General features: G+C 43.2%; 2 protein-coding genes across 2 annotated transcripts in view; one reads left to right on the top strand and one right to left on the bottom strand.

The window, feature by feature from the left end:
- The window catches only part of MGAM (maltase-glucoamylase), a 96,047-nt gene extending 91,175 nt beyond the window's left edge, over positions 1-4,872 (bottom strand). The window contains exon 1 of the mRNA XM_060415169.1: positions 4,641-4,872. The gene's annotated coding sequence lies outside the window, so the exon portion shown is untranslated. The remainder of the gene's footprint in view (positions 1-4,640) is intronic.
- An 8,535-nt stretch (positions 4,873-13,407) lies between these two features.
- On the top strand, positions 13,408-14,409 carry TAS2R38 (taste 2 receptor member 38). The gene has a single exon (XM_004008306.3). It carries the CDS (start codon positions 13,408-13,410, stop codon positions 14,407-14,409), a length of 1,002 nt encoding a protein of 333 aa, XP_004008355.1.
- The last annotated feature ends 12,361 nt before the right edge of the window (positions 14,410-26,770 follow it).

The following is a 26,770-nucleotide window of genomic DNA, read 5'->3' as shown; positions in this document are numbered from 1 at the left end:
AGCCTGGTGGGCTGCCGTCTATGGGGTCGCACAGAGTCAGACACGACTGAAGCGACGTAGCAGCAAACCTAATAATAAAAAATGGAGCTTGTGTTTGTGTGTGTGTATATATATATATATATATATATGTATATATGTATATATGTATATATATATATATGTGTGTGCTTTTTAATTTAATTCTCCTGGCCATTCATTTTTATTTCATATTTATGAAAGTCTCGATCTGTGACCTAATGGAAAAATTTTTTAACCTTTTTTTTTTTTAATGACAGAGCATTTTAAAAACTCAGCTCAACTATGGTTAATGCCTGGTCATTTGCTTTTCTGGATAAGAGAAAATTCAGGAAAAATTCAGGCTAAGGGACCTAAATTTATAAACTGTGTATCACCTAGAAAAACTAGACAAAAGTCAACATCTCTTATTATTTCATTGTGGACACAGCCTATTAAAAATGGAATGAATTTATCATTTTGAAAAGTTTACTCTCTTGTCATTTTTCTCATTTCATCAACCAGTGGAAATGATGGGAACCAATAAAACCTGCAGACAGGTACTGGAAATCCCCCATCTACTGTGTTTGTTTGGTACCACAAAGAATTCAGAACTAGAAGAGGAAGGAAAGGAAAACTAAGGTGCGTGGAGGCCTGCTAGGTACTGCAGTCTTTTGTTGACGTTATCTCATCAATATTCACAAGGGCCCAAGGGCAGCGAGGGTCTCAACTGCCAGATGGGTGCTCCTCAACTCTGCATCAGAGCCCACGTGGTCTGTTTAGTATTAACCCTAAAGAACGTTAGAGATCATCACATCATTTTACAAGTGAGGAGACTGATCTGAGTTCAAAGCCCAGGTCTGTTTACTGGCTAGGGAAGTACAGCCAAGTAAATGTCAGTTTCCGTAACCTAAATGAAGATAAAAGTGGCACTAGAGGTAAAGAAGCCGCCTGCCAGTGGAGGAGACGTAAGAGACGAGGGTTCAACCCTGGGGTGGAGAAGATCCCCTGGAGAAGGAATGGCAACCCACTCCAGCATTCTTGCCTGGAAAATTCCATGGTCAGAGGAGCCTGGTGGGCTGCAGTCCATGGGGTCACAAAGAGTCAGACACACTGAGCATGCACGCACCCACACCCCATCAAATTATAAAGATTAAACCCTATAGCACAAGTAAAAAACGTGGTGTTGCACAATAAATGGCATCAAGTACAATTATTATGATTACTATGCATCTGTCACAGCTGCGACCAGAGCCCAGACCCTGGACTCCCAACCGCATGTGCCTTCAAATAGGCCAATATCTCCTTCTCTCCTAAAGCAGGATTTTGATTGAAGTTGTTGTTCAGTTGCTAAGTCGTGTCCAACTCTATGTGATCCCATGGACTATAGCACACCAGGCTTCCCTGTCCTTCACTGTCTCCCACAGTTTGTGCAAACTCATGTTCATTGAGTTGGTGATTCTATTCAACCATCTCATACTCTGTTGCCCCCTTCTCCTACCCTTCATCTTTCCCAGCATCGGGGTCTTTTTCCAATGAGTCGGCTTTAGGCATCAGGTGGCCAAAGTATTGGAGCTTCAGCTTCAGCATCAGCCCTTCCAATGAATATTCAGTGTTGATTTCCTTTAGGATTGACTGGTTTGATCTCTTTGCAGTCCAAGGGACTCTCAAGAGTCTTCTCCAGCACCTCAATTCAAAAGCATCAATTCTTCAGTGCTCAGCCTTCTCTATGGTCCAACTCTCACATCTGCACATGACTACTGGAAAAATTATGGTTTGACTGCATGGGCCTTTGTCCACAAAGTGATGTCTCTGCTTTTTAATACACTGTCTAGGTTTGTCATAGCTTTTCTTCCAAGGAGCAAGCATCTTTTAACTTCATGGCTGCAATCACATGTAGTTATTATATGTGTTTTATAACTGAGGGTCTATCAGAATAGCAATGACAGCAACATTTTTGGAACACTTATTAAGACCCACACATTACATTAAATGATTCACAGACAAGATTTCAATTTTTCCTCATAACTACACTATGAGGCAGTGACTGTTATCACCTCAGTTTTATTTTATCTTTTTTTTTTTTTTTTTTGCCAAGTCACACGGTATATGGGATCTTAGTTTTCAAACCAGGAATCAAATCCACGCCCCCTGCAGGGAAAGTGCAAACTCCTAACCACTGAACAACCTGGGAAGACCCTATTACCCCAGTTTTCAAGTGGAGAAACCTGAGGCACAAAGAGCAACTGCCCACAGGTTGTGTAACAGGAAGTCAAACCAGCGTGCAGATGCAGGCAGTCTCATCAAGCCTGCACTGGAATACCAATGTGAGTGGTGTCTCCATAACCTCACAGCCAGGAGCCGGTGAGAAGTTTAATGGCTCTGCTACAAAAGACAAGAGAGCACTGAAAAATGCCACTGGGAAAAGAACAACCCCAACCACGAGGGACAGGAAAGAAACCAAAGGCCAAGATAGATGCGAGTGGGAAGGGAAGGAGAGACTGAAGGAGACTGGGGGCTAAGGAATCAACAAGGCACAGAGGTTAAAAGAATGAGACCTGCTTCAGAAACTTTAGCAAAAAGGCAGAGGAAGACAGTTGTGACAAAGTCAGGGACAATATTGTAAAAGTACACTAGAGCCACCACATTACAGAGATTCTGTTAGCAAGAAGACTCCACCAGCAACAGGGACCCACCGCAGACAAGACACCGCCCAGGCTGTCATTAACATGAAATAGATTTCTGAGCCTAGGATCTCTGCCTAGGATTCAATGTGCAGGATTATCTGTCACTGTGAGTTTTTACTGAGAATATTGCTTCTTCCCACACCTCCAAACAGAACAAGACATAGTCACAGGGAACACTGGGACCTGTGTAAGCCGCATGTCCATTGGAGTGGCCCAAAAGCATGGAACTCTGCTACCATGAGATCCTCATGGGGCATTCCCTGACGACCAAAGAGCTGGTGGGTCACAGTCGATCTTGAGCAAGAAGACCACGCAACCTTCTCCAAACTTCATAGTCCAAACAAAATAGGCATGGTCTGTTCTTCAGGATGAATTTCAAACTCTTCTTTCTCTCTGTAAGGCCCTCCTTGTCATTTTGACTCCACTAATGCAGTGTTTTTTCACTGCTGCTGCTGCTATGTTGCTTCAGTTGTGTCCGACTCTGTGCGACCCCATAGACGGCAGCCCACCAGGCTCCCCTGTCCCTGGGATTCTCCAGGCAAGAACACTGGAGTGGGTTGCCATTTCCTTCTCCAATGCATGAAAGTGAAAAGTGAAAGTGAAGTCGCTCAGTCGTGTCCGACTCTTTGTGACCCGGTGACTGCAGCCTACCAGGCGCCTCTGTCCATGGGATTTTCCAGGCAAGAGCGCTGGAGTGGGCTGCCATCTCCTTCTCCGATTTTTTTTTCTAGGCACCATTAAACTTGGCTCATGGCTGCTTCTGCATCATTGCCTGAGGGCAGCCCTCCTCCAGGGCTGGATCTACACCCTCTTGGCCTCTGTCTTCTGTGAAAACCCCTCTCCTCTTGCAAAGCTAAGCTTAAAACCCACTTACTTGGTCTGATATTTTCTCTAAATGCTCAATATAACATTGTTGGTCCCCCATTTCTCAACAGCTAAAGTCACAGTACATTCAACACGGGTGTTCTGTTTTATAGGTGAGCATACCCCAAAATGCTCAGAGAACAGCTAGCCTCCCATCAAGTCCCTGCTGGTTGAGGTCCCACAGAGTTTCCATCAAAGCCCGACCCAAGCAAGGAGCCTGGACTGACCTCTGAGCAGAGAAGGGACAGATGACCGCCCAGTGTGTGTTTTCCATTCTCCAAGCATTGAACATGACAATGGAGTCTCCCTTCTCAGAATAAAAGCCTGGTAAAAACTAAGATACTCATTTGTCTGGGTTTTACCTGCAATGGACTGTGAGTGGGTTAGATGATTCTGAAAGTATCCATAAATAAGCCAATTAACCTGAAATAGATGGATGTAACATTGAAATCAAGTTAAACCATCTCTTGGACACTGTTTCCATGTTAAGTCTTCAGCTGGTGTCATAGAAAGAGCACGCGGTTTGGAATCAAACAAGACACGGTTTGAATATTGGATTCTCTTCTATGTGCCACAGATCTTGGGCAATCATTCCAATGTTCTGAAGGTCAATTGCCCTCTCCGTGAATTAGAGGTAATAATAGGCTTGACATATATTACTTTGAGCCTAACCTGAGATAGTAGGTAACCTGTTATCCAGGGTCGCAGTTTCCCCAGTCCCTTCCCAGCTGTCTTTTCTTAAAGTCAAAGAAAACCCAGCAAGTGGAACCATTAGCTTAAATTCTGTTAACAACTCTTCCTTCAGTTCATCCACCCCCAGAAACAGCCTCACTAGTGTGGGCTGGAGGAAGTGGTCTCTTCCCTCCGTGGACTACTGACAGACAAGTGCAGAGCATCAGTGCCTCCCACACTGAACCACAGGCTAAGGGAGAGACACCAGTTGAGCCCATGACTGTGTTCTCCATGGTTCCTTAACACTCCCTCTTCCCCCATCTCCCTCCTACCCCTTTACACAAGCACATGCCATCTCCACACCTTCATGTCACAAAGCATCTCTCACAGTCTCCATAGCCTACAAAATTGTATAAATCATACCTCTTTTTAGGGCTTCCCTGGTGGCTCAGACGGTAAAAAAAAAAAAAAAAAAAAAATCCACCTGCAATGCAGGAGACGCGGGTTTGATCTCTCGATTGGGAAGATCCCCTGCAGAAAGGAAGGGCTACCCACTCCAGTATTCTTGCATGCTTCTTTTTATTGCAACCAAGTTAGTTATCTTTCTTTTGCTCCCAAAATATGCTCTTCGCATCAGAGGCTATTTGGCAATGAAGAAGTTGCTCAGAGTGAAAGTAATTTGCCCACCCAGAAATGTTCAAAGGAAGGTGAGAATAAAGCAAACTGGGGATTACAGCATTTCCTCCTCTTGTGAAATACCTATTATTCAGCAGTTTTACAAGGCCTTTCATCCTTTTCTACCTTTCACCCCCATGGACAGGAACATGTGCAAATACCAGCATGAGTCCAAGGAGAGAGTTATTAGGGATATTACTTAGTATTCACATGTTCATAATAAAACTTTATATTTGTATAACATCTTTCAGTTTTCAGAGCACTTTAATCTGTACTATCTCTCTGATCACCACAAAGAGATAAGGTAGGATTATTTTTAAACCCCATGTATAATGAGGAAATAAATTAAGGAAAATGACTTGCTAAAGGTCATTCAAAGAGTGGCCCAAGTTGAACCTGTGCTAACTTATTTTTAATCTAGTAATCCAATGTTCACAGGGTCTGAAGGTAGTAAATCCAGAAATTGCTTTTTCAGATTAAATGTTTGTTCATTCACTCAACAAATTCAAAGTTCACTCACCACCACGTGTCCCAAAGAGGAAACCTCAGCTCCCTTCTGTTATCAAATCCTACCATCCTCCCCTCATAGACGGCTATGTCTCTTCAGTTCAAATCTTGTCCTAGAAATTTCTACCATTTCTCCCACGTCCCTCCTCCCCAAAATGTAAGATACACCAACAAGCTCCTGTAAGGGACCCTACCACAGCCCTGACTCACCGGTCCCAGCTGACTGGACCAGCACTGGACAGATGATCCAACTTGTTCCAATGGGGTGCTCTCTCCCAGAAACTAGGATTTGACACCTAGAGTCTGAATCAGACTCACATGTTACTGAGAGGCAGAAATTAAAGTTTTATTGAAAATACCTCTTTTCCCAAAAGAGAGTAGAATAGACACATAGAAAGTAGCAGAAGAGATTATTCAGCCCCAAAGAAGAAAAAGTAGAGACAAGCTGCCTGTATTTTCCCTATTCTGTGAAGAACAATGCACAACAGAATTTCAAGTGATTCTCCTGCTTCTTCACCAAAATACTACTTCTATATTACTATCACCACTGCATCTACTACTAACCCATCACCTCCACCACCAGCACCACCAGCATCATCACCACCAGCACCACCAGCACCACCACCATTGTCATCATCCTACCCCCACCATCACCACCATCGCCACCATCATCACCACCAGCACCACCAGCATCACCACCACCAGCACCACCAGCACCACCACCATTGTCATCATCCTACCCCCACCATCACCACCATCATCATAACCATTGCCATCACCACCAGCACCATCATCACCCCCACCATCACCATCATCACCCCCACCATCACCATCATCATAACCATCGCCATCACCACCAGCACCATCATCACACTCCCACCATCACCACCATCGCCACCATCATCACCATCACCACCACCACCATCATCACCACCAGCACCACTAGTACCACCACCATTGCCATCATCCTACCCCCACCATCACCACCATCATCATAACCATCGCCATCACCACCAGCGCCATCATCACACCCCCACCATCACCACCAGCACCACCGTCATCACTACCAGCACCACCAGCACCACCACCATTGCCATCATCACCACCATCACCACTACCACCATCACCCCACCCCCACCATCACCACCATCACCACCACCACCATCATCATAACCATTGCCATCACCACCAGCACCATCACCCCACCCCCACCATCACCACCATCACCACCACCATCACCATCATCATCCTTTCCTGAAGCCACACTCTATGAGTTTCTATGCCAAGCAATCCAACAGCTTCTGCTGGCCCTGCTCTTACAGACTTGTCTCCCTTTGTCCAGAGTAAATACCTTCACCAAAAGCCTCTGACCACTCCAGTTCAATCTACCAGTAGAATATTGTCAGTATTTTGTTGGCTTCGACAACCACTTGCAATTGTGTGCCCTTCAAATCCTCACAAGATGCCTCTGGATTATTTGGCCTCCCCATAGAAGTGTCTTTTTTAGTTCAAGATACATGTAACCTGGGGTTATGTGGTGACGCATGGAGAGGTACACACCTTGGAAAACTGACTTTAGTCAAAAGTCCTTGGAGAATTTCCCTGCTGGTCCAGTGGCTAAGACTCCACCTGCCAATGCAGGGGACACGGGCTTAATTCCTGGCTGGGGAAGAGTCCACGTGCCTCAGGGCAACAAAGCCCATGAGCCCAACTACTGAGCCTGCTCTCTAGAGCCCCCAAGCTGCAGCTCCGAGCCCACGTGTGCCCATGCACCCAACTACTGAGCCCGCTCTCTAGAGCCCCCAAGCTGCAGCTCCGAGCCCACGAGCTCCAACTACTGAAGCCTGTGAACTCTAGAATCTGTGCCCTGCAATAACAGAAGGCACCACAATGAGACGTCTACAGGCCACAACTCAGGAGTAGCCCCTGCTCGTTGCAACTAGACAAAGCCTGCACCTAGCAACAAGGACCCAGCACAGCCAAAAATAAAATAAATAAAAAATTTTTAAAAGGTCCTTGGAGAAGAATCAGTAATTTGAATCAATATTTGGGAATTACGAAAAATACGGCCGTATAAAGTAACAGCATGCATGAATGTTTTTCGATCCTGAACATTAAGCTTACAGAAATCTTCCTCTGTGATGAGCGCCTGGTAAATCTGCTTCCCCCAGGTCCCCACCCCAGGAGAAATCGTGAAAAGAATGGGGAGGGAATGTCTTCAAGGCATCGACAATGTCTCAGCCATGCTCAGGCTCTGGCTGTCCCTGGTACCCTCTTGCCCAGCTCCTCCTCTCTCCCACAAACTCCCTCTCTGTTCCCCTCTCTGGAAATCACCAGGTCACACCACCACCCCCGTCTCTGCTGGACAGTGAACCCTCGCAGTGTCTGCCTGAGACCACACTGCCGCTCCATGGTCTCTTCCTATTTCCACTAGAGCGAAACAGAACAAGGACGGATGGTCAGCCAAGGTCTCACAGTTCTATCAGCGTTTACTCACAACCTCCTCTTGCATCATTCATATTAGTGGGCAAGACAAAGCTCAAGGAGGGGTCCGAGCACCTTCTAGAGGAGCCCCACCGTGAGGTCCCTGCTGGGGAAAGTGACCTAAGTATGACCCAAATCACAAGGTTCCATGCTGGCCCCTGAGCTGCTTGAACCTGGGCTGGGCACGAACCCAAGAGAGCCAGTGCTCCCACTGACTGGCATCTCCAGACTCCGCCTGCTGTGCGAGCAGCGGACCACTCAGGTTCTCGTTCTGAATGGAACACACAGAGAATCGGTAGCAGGATCTGTCAGCAGGAGGAGCAAAGTGGAAAGATCGAGAAACAGAAATAAGAGCTGAGTGAAACCATCCTTAAATTCGTCTCCCCGCCTGCCTCTTTGCCCTCCTCCCTCTGTCAGTTCAAAGTGGACAGAACACGCTTTGAATCAGGGGTCCCTAACCCCCAGGCCATGGATCAGTGGCTCCCGCTAGGAACTGGGCTGCCCCGCAGGAGGTGAGCGGCAGGGGGCCGGGCAAAGCTTCGTCTTTATTTACAGCTGCTCCGCATCCTTCTCATTACCGCCTGAGCGCTGCCTCACGTCAGATCAATGACAGCATTAGAGTCTCAAAGAAGCACCGTGAACGTAAGGCACTTGAATCATCCGGAAACCGTCCCTCCACTCCCCACCTCCATCCGCGAAAAAACCGTCTTCCATGAAACCAGTCCCTGCTGCCCAAAATATTAGGACCGCAGCTTTAAATGCAGGGAGCAGAGGCTCCGTTTCATTTCCTCTCTTGCTTCCTGTTTTCTGCCTCTTCGTAAGTGAACCTAAACACGGAGCTAGCTGGACAAGCTGCCCTTCTCTCAGTCCACTTCCTGGCTTCAGGTGCTCAGAGGGGCAAACAGACTCAGAGCCCTTCTCACAGGCAAGTCATCGGTGAGTCACTGCGTCCGGCTTCCAGTCACAGAAGCCCAAGCACCGTGACTTAAAGACAGAAAGCGATGACCTTTCTCACTTTCTCTGCTCCCTCTGGAGCAGAGTAGTCGCTGGTGGGTTTCAAGAACTTGTAAAACTGCAGGATTGAGATTCTCTTGGCTTTTCCCTCCTGACTGGCGCTCCAACCATAACATCCAAGTTCAGGCCCAGACAGAAGAAAAGGAAACAAGGGCTTTCGAAGGGATTTTCCCACCCAATGTCTTCTTCCTGTGTTTCACTGGACACTCTAACCTGAAAGAAAGATGGCAAATGCAGTTTATATTTAGTTAATATTGACACACCTGATAATACGTCGGCAATGAAAAGGAAAGAACTAATAGTGTGCAGGCAGTTAGCAGCAACCTCCACTGTTGACTCAACGGACATGAATTTGAGCAAACCCTGGGAGATAGTGAAGGACAGGGGAGCCCGGTGTGCTGCAGTCCATAGGGTCGCAAAGAGTCGGACAGGACTTAGTGACTGAACAATAACCGCTATTGAACAGAATGGCAAGTTAGATGTGTGGACTCTGCCTAGGTCTATTGCATGCTCCAAACCAACTAGTATCAGAGCTCTTTCTTGGGAGCTCTTAGACACAGGTCTAGCTTTTAATAAAGCAATGCACCTTACACCCAATTTCCCTGTTGCTCCTCTCCTGTGATAGGAGTGATTGTCAGAGCTGGACATAGGAATTCCCAGGAATTCTTGGCTAAATCCCATCTAAAGCATCAGCATCCTAACTCCTCACTTAGTAATTTAGTTACCTTGGCCCAGCTACTTAACTAACCTTTCTGAAACTCTACTTTGTCATCAGTAAAATGGAAGTATCACCACACTCTTCACAATTCAGCCTACTACAGAGTGATACATGATGAAGTCTTAAGATTTCAATTCTGTAACATACGAGGTCACAGGGTTGCAAGATTAAATCAATAGCTGGGGTGAGCTTGCACAAAGTGAAAGGAAGTGAAGTGAAAGTCACTCAGTTGTGTCCGACTGTTTGTGACCCCATGGATTATACAGTCCACGGAATTCTCCAGGCCAGAATAGTGGAGTGGGGAAACTTGCCCTTCTCCAGGGGATTTTCCCAACTCAACCCAAGTCTCCCGCATTGCAGGAGGATTCTTTGCCAGCTAAGCCACAAAGGAAGCCCAAGAATACCGGAGTGGGTAGTCTATCCCTTCTCCAGCGGATCTTCCCAATCCAGGAATCGAACTAGGTTCTCCAGCGTTGCAAATGGGTTCTTTACCAACTGAGCTATCACCAGGCCAGGAATTCCAGACCTCACAGTGGTCTGGTGCCACCTAGTGGCAGCTGTTGAGTAATGATAGGAAGATTCTGGATCCCAAGCTGGCCTGAACTTGGAAAAAGGACAGTGATGTGGTTCAATTATCGACTCATCCTTAGACACCAGGCTTCCTGAGAGCCAGTTACCTGATCTTACCCACTGGTCTCAAACAACACTCCGTAACTGCCTACCCACAGGGTGAGAAACTCGCCAGTCCCCAGGTAGGAATGGGGGCAGGTGCCAGATGAGAAGCCATCCATGGATCACTTTATATTATAATTTACACAAAAGAGAAGGGAACCGGTCTTGGTCAGGAGCCCAGCCCCTCCAGTCTCCGCTCCTGCTGCAAGGCATCCGCTGGCCTCCTCTCACCCATCAGAGCACAGGCCTCCTTCCTCCCAGGGCACTTTCTGGTGGCCATGTCCTCCATCACCATGGCCCTAGTTGAGAACACCACCACCCCAGCCATCTGTTTCCTGTCAGTGACCTGTCCCACTAACATTACACTGCTTCTTTCAGTTAACCCTGTTGTCTCAAGTCACTTAGCTGTGCTTTCCTCTCTAAATTAAAATGCACTTTCTCCCAGAGGGGTATGCTCACGTAAACCACCATTTCCTCACAGTCCTGTTGCCTTTGGCTCACTTGCCCCAGATCTCATGGTACTTACTTCTCTATCACGTCTCCCCCATCACCCCTTTGCTTTGCATCTAGATAATCAATTATGTGAGGGAGGAAAAAGTTTGCTGGGACTGAGGAGTCTCAGCTCAGTGATGTTCAAACAGGAAGCTCACTGTGTTCTCAAAAATGTACATACTTTCTTGCAATAACCAAGATAGACAAGCAACCTAAGTGCACATCACGCAAGTGGATAAACAAGATGTGGTATATATATACAAATACTACTCAGCCGTAAAAATGAATGAAATTTTGTCAAATGCAACAATATAGATGGGCCTGGAGGGTATTTCACTTAGCAAAAATAAGTCAGAGAAAGAGAAACGCTATATGTTTTCACTTCCATGTGAAATTTGTATTCGATGAGAACATATAAGTTTTACTCTCTAAGATTTTATTTATACAATTCAGCATTATATATGATGTGTTACACATCAGATTCTCAGACTTTATTCATCTTCTAGCTTTAAGTTGGGGGCTTACCAGGTGGCACTAGTGGTAAAGAAGCTGCCTGCCAATGCAGGAGATGTAAGAGACATGGATGGGTTGGATCCCTAGGTCTGAAAGACCCCCTGGAGGAGGGCACAGCCACCCACTCCAGTATTCTTGCCTGAAGAATCTCAGGAGGAACGTGGTGGGCTATGGTCCACAGGGTCACGAAGAGTCAGGCACAACTGAAGTGACATAGCATACACTTACAACCTCTCCTTATTTCTCCTACCTCCCAACCACTGGAAATCACTTTTTTACTCCATTTCTATCAGTTTAACTCTTTTTCTCACATACAGTATAAGTGATACCATGCACTATTTGTCCTTCTCTGCCCGGCTTATTTCACTTAGCACAGTGTCCTCAAGGCCCATCCATGTTGTCCCACATCACGGGATTTCCCTTTCTCATGCCTGAGTAAGATTCCATTGCATCCATTCATCCATTAATGGACCCTTGGGGTGCTGCCATATCTTGGCTCTTGTGAATAATGCCACAATGAACATGGGAGTATGGATATATCTTTGATATCCTCTCTCATTTCCTGTGGATATATACCCAGAAGAGAAATTGCTGGATCCTATGATGGCTCTATAACTAGCACTGATTGACTGGGCTTCATGGGCCAAGTGTTGGTCACTCAGTCATGTCTGACTCTTTGCGACCCCATGGACTGTAGCCCACCAACCTCCTCTGCCCATGGGATTCTCCAGGCAAGAATACTGGAGTGGGTTGCCACTAAGCACAATCTCAATCATGTTCCCTGCATCAATTCAGGTAACCCTTCTGAGATAGGTGTTATTTTGATTGTCATCTCTATTTCATATAAGTGAATGAAGAGGGTTCAGTCATTTGCCAAGTTTGCACAGAGAGGATGAAGCAGAGCTAGGCCTTAACCTGCAAGAGCTTGTTGGTTGCTTCAGACCGAGCAGCCTTCAGATGAGGACATTTGAGAAGGGAAGGAGGTGCTGATTATATACCCAGGACCACTAGGTCACTGTGAAAACTCAGCTGAAATGGTGAGGAAGACAGAGACCCTAAAGGTTTGAACAGAGCAATGGCATGATCTTAAGTAAGTAAGTGAAGTCGCTCAGTCGTGTCCGACTCTTTGTAGCCTACCAGGCTCCTCCGTCCATGGGATTCTCCAGGCAAGAATACTGGAGTGGGTTGCCATTTCCTTCTCCAGGGGGTCTTCCCCACACAGGGATCAAACCCAGGTCTCCCGCATTGGAGGCAGACGCTTTAACCTCTGAGCCACCAGGGAAGCCGGCATGATTTTAGTTACATGCTAACAGGATCACGACTGCCGCTTTGTAGAAAGTGTGGTGTGGGAGTAGGGGTGGGAAGCAGAGAGAGCAGTTGCAAGACTTCTGCAATGATCCAGGCCAGATACTCCCCATTCCCCCTCCCTTCATAGTAAGATGCTGCCTTGTTCATGTTAACGGTCCTCTTGCCAAGCGTGGTACCTGGCATAATGATGATGGCTGAATGAAGTCTTTGGCGACGGCAGTCATACTAGTCAAACGGCAGAGGAGCCATGCCTGCCCTTGCCCATATTAAAAACATAGTCTGTGATCAGAGTCACCCTCAGGGGTGATGGAAGACATGCAAATGGAAAGAGGCACTGTTTCAAACCTCAGTTCCCAGAGAATATATGCTTTGCCTGCTGTCAGTTTACTGAAAACCCATAAACAAATTCTACTCTCTTCTGCACTCATGGGTGCCCAGATGGACATGCAAAACTGGGTTTGGGAAGTCAAGATCCTATCTTGTTTGCATCCCTGATGTCATGCCATGGCTCTCAGGGAAGGCTGTTATTACAGAACACCTGGGTTTATTCAAAGCTTCTGCATCACCCAAGGGACAGAACCATCATTCTTCTGCTCTCACGATGAGCATCTGTGAGTATCCAAGGGATATTCTAAAGAAGTACTGTCCCTCTAAGTTTACTGTCTGAACTTTTGATGCACTCACCTTGGGATAACTCTGGACCAAGAGCTGATGCCTTGTAAAGGAAGGTCCTGACTTAGCACACAAACGTACTTTCTCTCCTGGGCGGTACATGAGTCTTAGATTAGCCAAGTCAGAAGAGGCATCATGGTGACTCACATCGCATCTGTGCCCTCTGAAGTCAGGAACGCATTTCTGTTCTTTTCAGTCCTGGAGTTTGCAGTAGGGATCCTGGTCAACGCCTTCATTTTCTTGGTGAATTTCCGGGACCTGGTGAGGAGGCAGCCACTGAGCCACTGTGATCTTGTCCTGTTGAGTCTCAGCCTCACCCGGCTTGTCCTGCACGGGCTGCTCTTTCTGAAGGCCATCCAGCTTACTCATTTCCAGCGAATAAGAGACCCACTGAGCTTCAGCTACCAGACCATCATCGTGCTCTGGATGATCGTCCACCAAGCCGGCCTCTGGCTCACCACGTGCCTTAGTCTCCTTTACTGCTCCAAGATTGTCCATTTCTCTCACGCCTTCCTGCTCCGTGCAGCAAGCTGGATCTCCAGAAAGATCCCCCAGATGCTTCTGGGTGCTGTGGTTCTCTCCTGTGTCTGCACTCTTCTCTGCTTATGGGACTTTTTTAGTGGATCTCGTTTCTCAGCTGTAACTAGGCTACTGACGAATAACAGTACTGAACTCAATTTGAACATTGCAAAACTCAGTTTCTTTCATTCCTTCCTCTTCTGCAGCCTGGCGTTCATCCCTTCTTTCTTGCTTTTCCTGGTTTCCTCTGGGATGCTGGTGTTCTCCCTGGGGAGGCACATGAGGATGATGAGGGCTGAAACCAGAGGCTCCCGGGACCCCAGCCTGGAGGCTCACACCCGGGCGCTCAGGTCTCTCGTCTCTTTCTTCTGCCTGTATGTGCTGTCACTCTCCGCTGCCTTAGTCTCGATGCCGTTGCTGACGCTGTGGCACAGCAAGGTTGGGGTGATGGTCTGCATAGGGATAATGGCAGCCTGTCCCTCGGGACATGCAGTCATCCTGATCTCAGGGAATGCCAAGCTGAGGAGGGCTGTGGACTCCATTCTGCTTTGGGCAAAGAGCAGCTTCAGGGTAAGGATGGACCACAAGGCAGATCCCAGGACACCAGATCTGTGTTGAGAGCAGACATGAAACGGGCCCTGTGTGGCTATGCCTCTGATTGTTCATAAAGCCTTCAGAAACCCACTCCAATTTCTTCTATGAAATATAACTCCAAGTCTGTCTACATCAATGGGCCCTTCCACGGTAGAATAAAACAATGAAAGCTCTACACATGGCGTAGGCAAGTAGAATGGCATTGATTGCCTAGGTTTCTCTTGACAGAAAGTGGTGTTAGTCGCTCAGTCATGACCAACTGTTTGCAATCCCATGGACTGTAGACCGCCAGGCTCCTCTGTCCATGGAGCTCTCCAGGCAAGAATACTAGAGCGAGTAGCCATTCCCTTCTCCAAAGGATCTTCCTGACCCAGGGATAAAACCCAGGTCTTCTGCATTGCAGGCAGATTCTTTACCATCTGAAACACCAGGGAAACTTTTAAAAATGAACAAAATAGGTGGGAGGGGGGTTCATGTTTGGGAAAGCATGTAAGAATTAAAGATTTTTAAATTTAAAAAATAAAAACTAAAAATAAATAAATAAATAAATAAATAACAAAAAAAATAAAATTAAAAAAAAAATAAATAAATAAATAATAAAAATGAACAAAATAGAGAAGCAAAGTACTCAATGTAAATGTTCTGCATACTATGTGCAGAACCACATACCATATGGTTGGTATGACCCACACCATGAGAAATCACCTCTTATGAAATGATATCTAAATTCCAAGGGACATTGGTTGGCTTTTCACATGCTGGCTATTTCTTAAAATAGATGCAAGTATAATATTTGAACATTTTCACTACCTTGGCAATGATATTATCCTCCTCAAACTCCACAATTTTCATGGAAACATACAATATGAAAAGACAAACACGGGAGAAGTGATGTCATCATTTCGGTTTCAAGAAGCACTACATCAAAGCTCCTACAGGAACCAGAGGATGGGTCATTTTGTCTGAAAGTGCACTGATTCAGAAATGTATATTCAACCTGCTTTATACTGAGAGATATAAAGGAAGATACTTGCTCAGTGGGGTGCCCTGGATGCAAAGCCTGTCTATGCTTTCTGGTTCTATTCCCACTTGAGGTCAGTACCAAGCATTGATCAGTCTAGTTGGGGAACCCGCCGAAGTAGTCTTGCCGAAAAACATGTTTGTGGAGACCAGCATTCTCTGTCTTCCTGCACAGGAGCCTAGCCAGGAAGTCTTCCCTCAAATCAGAACCTAAATGACTCAGTAGAGAGACAGGTATACCAGGCTTAGATCTTTACAGGCTTGAATGCATAGCCCAGCCCTTCTCTAAATGTTTGATAGAATCTGCCTGTGAAGTCATCTGGTCTTGGACTTTTCCACTACTAGCATACACCCTAAGAAAATCATAACTCAAGACACATGCACCCCAATGTTCATTGCAGCACTATTCACAATAGCCAAGGCATGGAAGCAACCTAAAGGTCCAACGGCAGGGAAACAGATAAAGAAGATGTGGCGCAGGCATACAGTGGACCAATGGACTCTTACTCAACCATGGAAAGGAATGAGGCTGGGCCATTCATAGAGATGTGGGTGGACCTAGAGTCCACTGTGCAGAGAAAAGTAAGTCAGAAAGAGAAAAACAAATACCAAATATTGACGCATATATGTGGAATCTAGGAAACGGTACAGATGCACCTATTTCCAGAGCAGGAATAGAGACACAGATGTAGAGAATAAACATGTGAACACAGTTTGGGAAGGAGAGGATGGGACAATTTGGGAGAGTAAGACTGACTTATATACACTACCATATGTAAGATAGATAACCAAAGTTATCCTGTGTGTGAAAGTCACTTAGTCGTGTCCAACTCTTTGCAACCCCATGGACTATACAGTCCATGGTATTCTCCAGGCCAGAATACTGGCGTGGGTAGCCTTTCCCTTCTCTAGGGGATCTTCCCAACCCAAGGATTGAACCCAGGTCTCCTGAATTGCAGGTGGATTCTTTACCACCTGAGCTCTAGGTTTCCCTCAAAGACAGTGGTCTCCACTCTTGGCTGCACATTAGGGGAGCTTTCAAAATCTTAATGGCTAGGCCATACACTAGGCTGATTAAATCAGATCTCTGGAGGTAGAAAAGTTATGACCAACTTAGATAGCATATTCAAAAGCAGAGACATTACTTTGCCAACAAAGGTCCGTCTAGTCAATGCTATGGTTTTTCCAGTAGTCATGTATGGATGTGAGAGTTGGACCATGAAGAAGGCTGAGCGCTGAAGAATTGATGTGTTTGAACTGTGGTGTTGGAGAAGACTCTTGAGAGTCCCTTGGACTGCAAGGAGATCCAATCAGTCCATTCTGAAGGAGATCAGCCCTGGGATTTCTTTGGAAGGACTGATGCTAAAGCTGAAACTCCAGTACTTTGGCCACCTCATGTGAAGAGTTGACTCATTGGAAAAGACTCTGATGCTGGGAGGGATTGGGGGCAGGAGGAGAAGGGGACAACAGAGGATGAGATGGCTGGATGGCATCACGGACTCAATGGACTTGAGTCTGAGTGAACTCCGGGAGTTGGTGATGGACAGGGAGGCCTGGCATGCTGCAGTTCATGGCATCGCAAAGAGTCGGACATGACTGAGCGACTGAACTGAACTCAACTGGAGGTAGAACCTAGGCAACATTTTTTTAAGGACCCTAGGGTTACCAGGGTACAACCAATGTTGAGACTCCCTGTTCCTGTCAGTCTTAAGCGGGACGATGTGGTCCTTCAGTTGAACTGTACTGTGACCCTTTAATTCCACCTTCCCCTGGAGAACTTAGAGGACTATGAAAGAGAACGATAAAGGACAGCCTCTCTTATTTTTCTTCCTCTTGTTTTGCCTAAACTCTCTCTGGACAGGTCTCTATTACATCTTACTGCTCTCCACAGCTTTTTTAGCATTATATTTTGACATAATCTTATACTTAAAGTTGCAAGAATTTCCATAAACCCTTTATCCAGATGTACCCATTTCTTTCATTTGCCCCATTTCTATCCTCTCCTCCCCACAATTCCAACCCCAAAATATAAGGTTCACTTTGGTTTTCTTCTGCTATATATTCATAATGCCTTTAACCATGAAAATTACCTTGCATTTATGTTCAATATATTTGCCTGTTTGCGTATGTGTAGCATACAGAAAAAGTGGTTTCAGAGTTTCTATCCTGTAACACTGCAGAAGCAGAATAACAAGAGTTCAGTAACTATTTGCAGAATTTTTTCATTTTTAGGCAAAATTTATACACAGTAATATGCACAGGTATTAAATGTAAAACTTGATGAGGCTTGATTAATATGTATATACTTATATGTATATATATTCATGCAACCAATACCTCAAATATAATATATAATATTTCCATCAGCACAGAAAGTTCCAGTATTCCTCTTCCAATAAATCTTCACCCACCATGGGCAACCACTGTACTAATTTTTTCACAGTTTATTTCTTCCCATGGATGAGTTTTGTCTGTTCTTTTATGGAATCATGTGGTTTGGACTCTTGTTTTGCTACTTTCACTCCACATAATACCTTTGAGATTCATCCTTAACAGTATGTGAGTCATAAATTGTTATCTACTTTTGATGATCACTTGCATTGTTTGCACTGTGGAACTATTATGAATAAACATTCTTTTTTTTTAACTTTACAATATTGTATTGGTTTTTCCATACATCAACATGAATCCGCCACAGGTGTATACATATTCCCCATCCTGAACCCCCCCTCCCACCTCCTTCACCATACCATCCCTTTGGGTCATCCCAGTGCACCAGCCCCAAGATCCTGTATCATGCATCAAACTTGGACTGGCGTTTCATTTCACATATAATATTATACATGTTTCAATGCCATTCTCCCAAATCATGCCACCCTTGCCCTCTCCCACAGAGTCCATGAGACTGTTCTATATATCTGTGTCTCTTTTGCTGTCTCGCATACAGGGTTATCATTACCATTTTTCTAAATTCCATATATATGCATTAGTATACTGTATTGGTGTCTTTCTTTCTGGCTTACCTCACTCTGTAAAATAGGCTCCAGTTTCATCCACCTCATTAGAACTGATTCAAATGTATTCTTTTTAATGGCTGAGTAATACTCCATTGTGTATATGTACCACAGCTTTCTTATCCATTCGTCTGCTGATGGACATCTAGGTTGCCTCCATGTCCTGGCTATTATAAACAGTGCTGCGATGAACATTGGGGTACACATGTCTCTTTCAGTTCTGGTTTCCTCAGTGTGTATGCCCAGCAGTGGGAGTGCTGGGTCATATGGCAGTTCTATTTGCAATTTTTAAAGGAATCTCCACACTGTTCTCCATAGTGGCTGTACTAGTTTGCATTCCCACCAACAGTGTAGGAGGGTTCCCTTTTCTCCACACCTTCTCCAGCATTTATTGCTTGTAAACTTTTGGATAGCAGCCATTCTGACTGGAGTGAAATGGTACCTCATTGTGGTCTTGATTTGCATTTCTCTGATAATGAGTGACGTTGAGCATCTTTTCATGTGTTTGTTAGCCATCTGTATGTCTTCTTTGGAGAAATGTCTGTTTTGTTCTTTGGCTCATGTTTTGATTGGGTCATTTATTTTTCTGGAATTGAGCTGCATAAGTTGCTTGTATATTTTTGAGATTAGTTGTTTGTCAGTTGCTTCATTTGCTATTATTTTCTCCCATTCTGAAGGCTGTCTTTTCACCTTGCTTATAGTTTCCTTTGTTGTGCAGAAGCTTTTAATTTTAATTAGGTCCCATTTGTTTATTTCTGCTTTTATTTCCAATATCCTGGGAGGTGGGTCATAAAGGATCTTGCTGTGCTGTATGTAGGAGAATGTTTTCCCTATGTTCTCCTCTAGGAGTTTTATAGTTTCTGGTCTTACGTTTAGATCTTTAATCCATTTTGAGTTTATTTTTGTATATGGTGTTAGAAAGTGTTCTAGTTTCACTCTTTTACAAGTGGTTGACCAGTTTTCCCAGCACCATTTGTTAAAGAAATTGTCTTTTCTCCATTGTATATTCTTGCCTCCTTTGTCAAAGATAAGGTGTCCATAGGTGCATGGATTTATCTCTGGGCTTTCTATTTTGTTCCATTTATCTACATTTCTTTCTTTGTGCCAGTACTATACTGTCTTGATGACTGTGGCTTTGTAGTAGAGCCTGAAGTCAGGCAGGTTGATTCCTCCAGTTCCATTCTTCTTTCTCAAGATTGCTTTGGCTATTCGAGGTGTTTTTGTATTTCTATACAAATCGTGAAATTATTTGTTCTAGCTCTGTGAAAAATACCATTGGTAGCTTGATAGGGATTGCATTGAATCTATAGATTGCTTTGGGTAGTATACTCATTTTCACTATATTGATTCTTCTGATCCATGAACATGGTATATTTCTCCATCTATTAGTGTCCTCTTTGATTTCTTTCACCAGTGTTTTATAGTTTTCTATATATAGGTCTTTTGTTTCTTTCAGTTCAGTTCAGTTCAGTCGCTCAGTCATGTCCGACTCTTTGTGACCCCATGAATCGCAGCACGCCAGGCCTCCCTGTCCATCACCAACTCCCGGAGTTCACTCAGACTCACATACATCGAGTCAGTGATGCCATCCAGCCATCTCATCCTCAATCATCCCCTTCTTCTCCTGCCCCCAATCCCTCCCAGCATCAAAGTCTTAGGTAGATATATTCCTAAGTATTTTATTCTTTTCGTTGCAATGGTGAATGAAATTGTTTCCTTAATTTCTCTTTCTGTTTTCTCATTATTAGCGTATAGGAATGCAAGGGATTTCCATGTGTTGGTTTTATATCCTGCAACTTTACTATATTCATTGATTAGCTCTAGTAATTTTCTGGTGGAATCTTTAGGGTTTTCTATGTAGAGGATCATGTCATCTGCAAACAGTGAGAGTTTTACTTCTTTTCCTATTTAGATTCCTTTTATTTCTTTTTCTGCTCTGATTGCTGTCGCCAAAACTTCCAAAACTATGTTGAATAGTAGTGGTGAAAGTGGGCACCCTTGTCTTGTTCCTGACTTTAGGGGAAATGCTTTCAATTTTTCACCATTGAGGATAATGTTTGCTGTGGGTTTGTCATATACAGCTTTTATTATGTTGAGGCATGTTCCTTCTATTCCTGCTTTCTGGAGAGTTTTTGAATAAACATTCTTGAATCCACCTTTTAGTGATAGCAGTTTTCATTTCTCTTAGATAAATTCCTAGAAGTGGAATTACTGTGTCATAAAGTGGATGTGCATTTATTTTTACAAGACACTGCTGAAGAGTTTTCCAGAGTGAATCTAGTCTTTCAGGTTCCCATCAACAGTGCAGGAGATTTGTTCTACATTTTCACAAACATTTGGTACTGTCAGTCTTTTTTAATTTGGGCCATTCTAGTGGAGGTGAATGGTATCGCACTGTGGTTTTAATTTGGATTTCCCTGACAACTAGTATTTGCTTTTCTCTGTCTGGCTTATTTCACAAATGCAAAAAAGGAAAATGGTTGTCTGAGGAGGCTTTACAAATAGCTGAGAAAAGAAGAGAAGCTAAAGGCAAGGAGAAAAGGAAAGATATACCCATTTGAATGCAGAATTCCAAAAAAATAGCAAGGAGAGATAACAAAGCCTTCCTTGGTGATCAATGCAAAGAAATAGAGGGAAACAATAGAGTGGGAAAGACTAGAGATCCCTCCAAGAAAATTAGAGATACAAAAGATGGGCACAATAAAGAACAGAAATGGTATGGACCTAACAGAAGCAGAAGATATTAAGAAGAGGTGGCAAGAATATACAGAAGAACTATACAAAAAGATCTTCAAGACCCAGATGGTCACGATGGTGTGATCACTCACCTAGAGTCAGACATCCTGGAATGTGAAGTCAAGTGGGCCTTAGGAAGCATCACTACAAGCAAAGCTAGTGGAGGTGATGGAATTCCATTTGAGCTATTTCAAACCCTAAAAGATGATGTTCTGAAAGTGCTACACTCAATATGCAAGCAAATTTGGAAGACTCAGCAGTAGCCACAGGACAGTTTTCATTCCAATCCCAAAGAAAGGCAATGTCAAAGAATGCTCAAAGTACCACACAATTGCACTCATATCACACACTAGCAAAGTAATGCTCAAAATTCTCCAAGCTAGGCTTCAACAGTATGTGAACCGTGAACTTCCAGACATTCAAGCTGGATCTAGAAAAGGCAGAGGAACCAGAGATCAAGTTGCCATCATCTGCTGGATCATCAAAAAAGCAAGAGAGTTCCAGAAAAACATCTACTTCTGCTTTATTGATTATGCCAAAGGCTTTGGCTGTTTGGATCACAGCAAACTGTGGAAAATTCTGAAAGAGATGGGAATACCAGACCACCTGACCTGCCTCCTGAGAAATCTGTATGCAGGTTAGGAAGCAATAGTTAGAACCAGGTGTGGAACAACAGACTGGTTCCAAATCGGGAAAGGAGTACATCAAGGCTGTATATTGTCACCCTGCTTGTTTAACTTATATGCAGAATATAACATGGATGAAGCACAAGCTGGAATCAAGATTGCCGGGAGAAATGTCAATAACCTCAGATATGCAGATGACACCACCCGATGGCAGAAAGTGAAGAGGAACTAAAAAGCCTCTTGATGAAAGTGAAAGAGGAGAGTGAAAAAGTTGGCTTAAAACTCAACATTCAGAAAACTAAGGTCATGGCATCTAGTCCCATCACTTCATGGGAAATAGATGGGGAAACAGTGAAAACAGTGACAGACTTTATTTTGGGGGGCTTCAAAATCTGCAGATGGTGATTGCAGCTATGAAATTAAAGGACACTTGCTCCTTGGAAGAAAAGTTATGACCAATCTAGACAGCATATTAAAAAGCAGAGACATTACTTTGCCAACAAATGTCCATCTAGTCAAAGCTGTGGTTTTTCCAGTGGTAATGTGTGGATGTGAGAGTTAGACTATAAAGAAAACGGAGTGCCGAAGAATTGATGCTTTTGAACTGTGGTGTTGGAGAAAACTCTTGAGAGTCCCTTGGACTGCAAGGAGATTCAACCAGTCCATCCTAAAGGAAATCAGTCCTGAATATTCATTGGAAGGACTGATGCTGAAGCTGAAACGCCAATATTTTGGCCACCTAATGCAAAGAACTAACTCTTTTGAAAAGACCCTAATTCTGGGAAAGATTGAAGACAGGAGGAGAAGGGGATGACAGGGGATGTGATGGTTGGATGGGATCACCAACACAATGGACGTGAGTTTGAGTAAACTCCAGGTGTTGGTGATGGACAGGGAAGCCTGGCGTGCTGCAGTCCATGGGATCACAAAGAGTTGGACATGACTAAGCAACGGAACTGAACTGAACTGAACTGAATGTCCCTCAGGTACATCTATGCTGTTATGAATGGCAAATGGCAAGATGGCAAGATTTTCTTCTTTCTCACAGGTGAATATTTTATATATATATATACATATATATATATATATATGTATACACATATATATGTGTATATACACATATACACACACACACATGTATGTGTATACACACACCTATCTTCAGTATGCATTCATTTGTCAGTGAGCACTTAGGCTGTTTCTACATTTTGGCTGTGGTGAATAATGCTGCAATGAACATAGGAGTGCCTACATCTCTCTGAGATACTAATTTCATTTCCTTCACAATATACACCCAGAAATAGGATCGCTGGATCATATGAGAGTCCTGTGGGGCTTCCCAGGTAGCTCAATGGTAAAGAATCCACCAGTCAACGCAGGAGAAGCGGGCTCTATCTCTGGATCAGGAAGATCCCTTGGAAAAGGAAATAGCAACCCACTCCAGTATTCTTGCCTGGAAAGTCCCATGGATAGAGGAGCCTGGAGAGCTATAGTCGATGGGGTCGCAAAAGAGTGGGACGTAACTAAGTGACTAGATGACAACAACAATGAAAGAGTCCTATTTTTAACTTTTCAAGGAACTTCCCAGTTTTCCATAGCGACTATGCTAATTTGCATTCCCATCAACAGAGTGCACATCTTCATTAGATATTGTTATCACTTACTGTTTTAATCACAGCCATTCTAATATGTGTGAGGTGATATCTCATTCTGGTTTTGACTTGCATTTCCCTAATGATTAGTATACAAGTAGGTCAAGGTCAGGTTGTAGAGCTAAGCTCAAGAGCTGAGGTTTGTTAGTGTTAATGGTTATGTGTTAGTTGCTCAGTCGTGTCTGACTTTTTGTGACCCCATGGACTGCAGCCCGTCAAGCTCCTCCATCCACAGAGTTCTCCAAGCAAGAACACGGGAGTGGGTTGCCATTTCCTTCTCCAGTTAATGATTATAATGGAAACTTAAATAGGGAAGTGACATGATCATAACGATGATTTTATAAAGTTTTGTCTAATAGCATTTTCTAATATTGATTGAGAGGGTGAAGGTTGAAGGGTGAACATTAGAAAGGTGAAGGTTTCAGACCATTTGCACTCCAACTGCAGCGAAAGATTTAGACTAGGATGGGGGTGGTAGGAATGGAGAGGTGAAGTAGAGGTAACAGAACTTTCAAAAAACATCATCGACTAGGGTCTTCACATGGTGTTTGACCAAGAAGGAAGCGTCAAGGAGGCTTTCATTGTCTGCGTATGTTGTAATATGATATAATGACTAACAAAAATAAAGAAGTTGAGGAAGGAAGTTGGATTGAGTTTGTGGACAATGGTAAGTGTGGTTTGGAACTTATTGCAACTGAATTGACATCATGTCACGTACTTGGAAATACCAGCAGAGTCTTGGAAATGAAGAACTAAAATTCAGTTTAGAGGACTGAACTAGAAATAGACACGTGGTCATCCAAGGAGAAGCCAGTTTGGAAAAACATAAATTTTAAATGAGGTTATAAAGGTAGATGGAAAATGTTGGCAAGGTTGGAGGCCATAAAGTTCTGGAAGCAGCAAGTGGGCAAGAGGTAATGAGGACGGTTGGAATAGCCCAGGGTTGAGTGTGTGTGTGTGTGTGTGTGTGTGTGTGTGTGTGTGCACGCATGCATATATGTGTGTGTCCATGTGCCTTCCCAGCACCTTCCTTCTGAAAACAACCACTTTCATCTTGGAATAACTGCTCCTCACGCTCCAGTTAGACTGTTTACCATGATCCTGTCCCTAACCATATTTGATGGGTCTCCATCATCTGATAGACCCATCAGTGTCTACCTTTGGGATTTTTCTAACTTGTAAGACATGAAATACAACAGCTTCTCATGGCTATGATTCCTGCCATATTTCCTATCACAAGAGAAAGTGATTAGAGACAAGAGATGAATATGGCAAGACCTAGTTTTATCTGATTCTTGATGTTCCAGAGGTTCAGATATATCTTTGCTTTATTTTGGTTTCATTGTGTGATCCTTTGACATACGTCATGAGCCAATACATACCGCTTTTGCCTAAACTAGTTTGAAGTTCTTTCACTTGCCACTAAAAGACCTATGATACAATGAGTAGTACATAACCCATAGATGGAAGAAGAGGACGTGATTTGTGAATAGTACAAAGGAGTTCAAACATTCAATGTAATGTTTCATTTCTTAGATTAGGAGATAGCTGTTTATTAGATTATTCTTTATCTTTTTTGTACATCTGAAATATGACATGATACATTGGGTTGGTAAAAAAAATCCATTTGGGTTTTCCTGCAAGAGGTTATGGAAAAATCTGAATGAACTTTTTGACCAACACAATAGTTTTTAAAAGAATGCATCAAAGACTTAACGTTACATGTCATCTAAGTACTCTGAATACGTCTTTGCTGGGGCATTCACACTGTAATTAGATTTACTCTGTCCTACAGAAAGTCTGATTTGGGAAAACTCATTTAGCACTAAATAATCTAGTTTCACTTTCTGATCCAAAAGTCCTTATCAGAAATGAAACAAATGAGATGAAATAAATTTCTAAGGCTATAAAAAATTAATTTTCATTATATGTTCTCCAATTTCAAAATTATTGGACAAATGTTCTATTCATATTTAGAAGAATCTATACTTTCAAAGAACTATTTTCCATGTATGAAGCAGAATGCTGTTAAATATGACTCCTAGGTAAAAGGATTCAAGGATAAATTCTATACTTGACATCTCCATGCACAATGTTAACCTGAAAATGCAATCCACAAAAGAAAAAGTATTATGTTTTTAGTTCCAAAGATAGAGCAACTAAATATTTTAACATTCAACTTGTATTTTTTTAATGAATTTAAAACATCATCTCCAGTATCATGTATTTGTGTTATGTATTCAGCTGAGTGAAAAATAAGTTTCATATAGTTCTGGTAAGTGTTTGTCTTATGCCTGGTTAACTTCACATGTTATATTCATTGTCAAGAACCTATAGGTTTTTGGGTTTGTAAACTGCTGGTTTATAAACCACAACACTATAAAAATAGGTAAAGGAAAGATGTGCTCCACTCAAAAGGAGGGAGAAAGATCTCTGAGACTTATCTTTGGCAGAATTACACACAATATCCATCACCAAACAAAATGATGAAATTTGTTGCTTAATGTATACCTTAATGCAGTTAATTCATTGTTTGCACCAGCTAAAACTACAAAATTTGTAGGTCTTACCTTTACAACTGTGTATCTGGTCAATTCAAAAGTTTTTTAAAGAGAAGGAATTGTGTTCCTCAAAAATGATTTCAATTTCAATCTTAACACAGAAATTGCCACATTTAAAAAACATTTTCTTGCAGTTTATGCTTTACAATTTTCCAAAATCTTAAGACCATCTGTTAACAAAGACACTTCAAGTTTTCTTCTCTTGAGTCAATTTTGATGTATTGTGTCATGATTTATCTATCATGTCAATGTATGGCAAAACCAATACAGTATTGTAAAGTAAAAATAAAAATTTAATTAAAAAAAGAAAAAAAACTTTAATGGCTTAAATTTGTGGTATTTTCTTATCATATTTCACAGAGTGTAAAACAGCATCAGTTTTAGGATACATCCTTATTTTATACACCACTAAGGAAAAAAAATTCAAAGCTACCAATTAAGCAATGCTTTCTTATCATTGATTACATACAGCTTAAATCCAGAAATGTCATGTGGAAAGCAACGTGCTTCTCTGAGTCAGTGAAATATGGTATATTTTAAATCTCAGTGCAGGTGTTTCTTTGTTTAATTTTCAACGTGCTTAGTAGATGCATGGAGTACAATGGACTACTGTGTTATGAATAGCTTGAACTCATGCAAAACTCTGGTTTTGTGTAGTTCTAGACCTTTCTAGCGTGTCTGGCACACAGCTTTAATGACCACATCCATGAATACTTTACTACAGTGTGTTTCCTGACAAATGATGTGGTGAGTAGGCTTCAGTTCCGTGCCATTGT

Source organism: Ovis aries, chromosome 4, assembly GCF_016772045.2.
Source record: "Ovis aries strain OAR_USU_Benz2616 breed Rambouillet chromosome 4, ARS-UI_Ramb_v3.0, whole genome shotgun sequence".
NCBI lineage: Eukaryota > Metazoa > Chordata > Mammalia > Artiodactyla > Bovidae > Ovis > Ovis aries.
The sequence above is the reverse complement of the archived record's forward strand: the minus strand, read 5'-3'. Positions and strand labels throughout refer to the sequence as shown.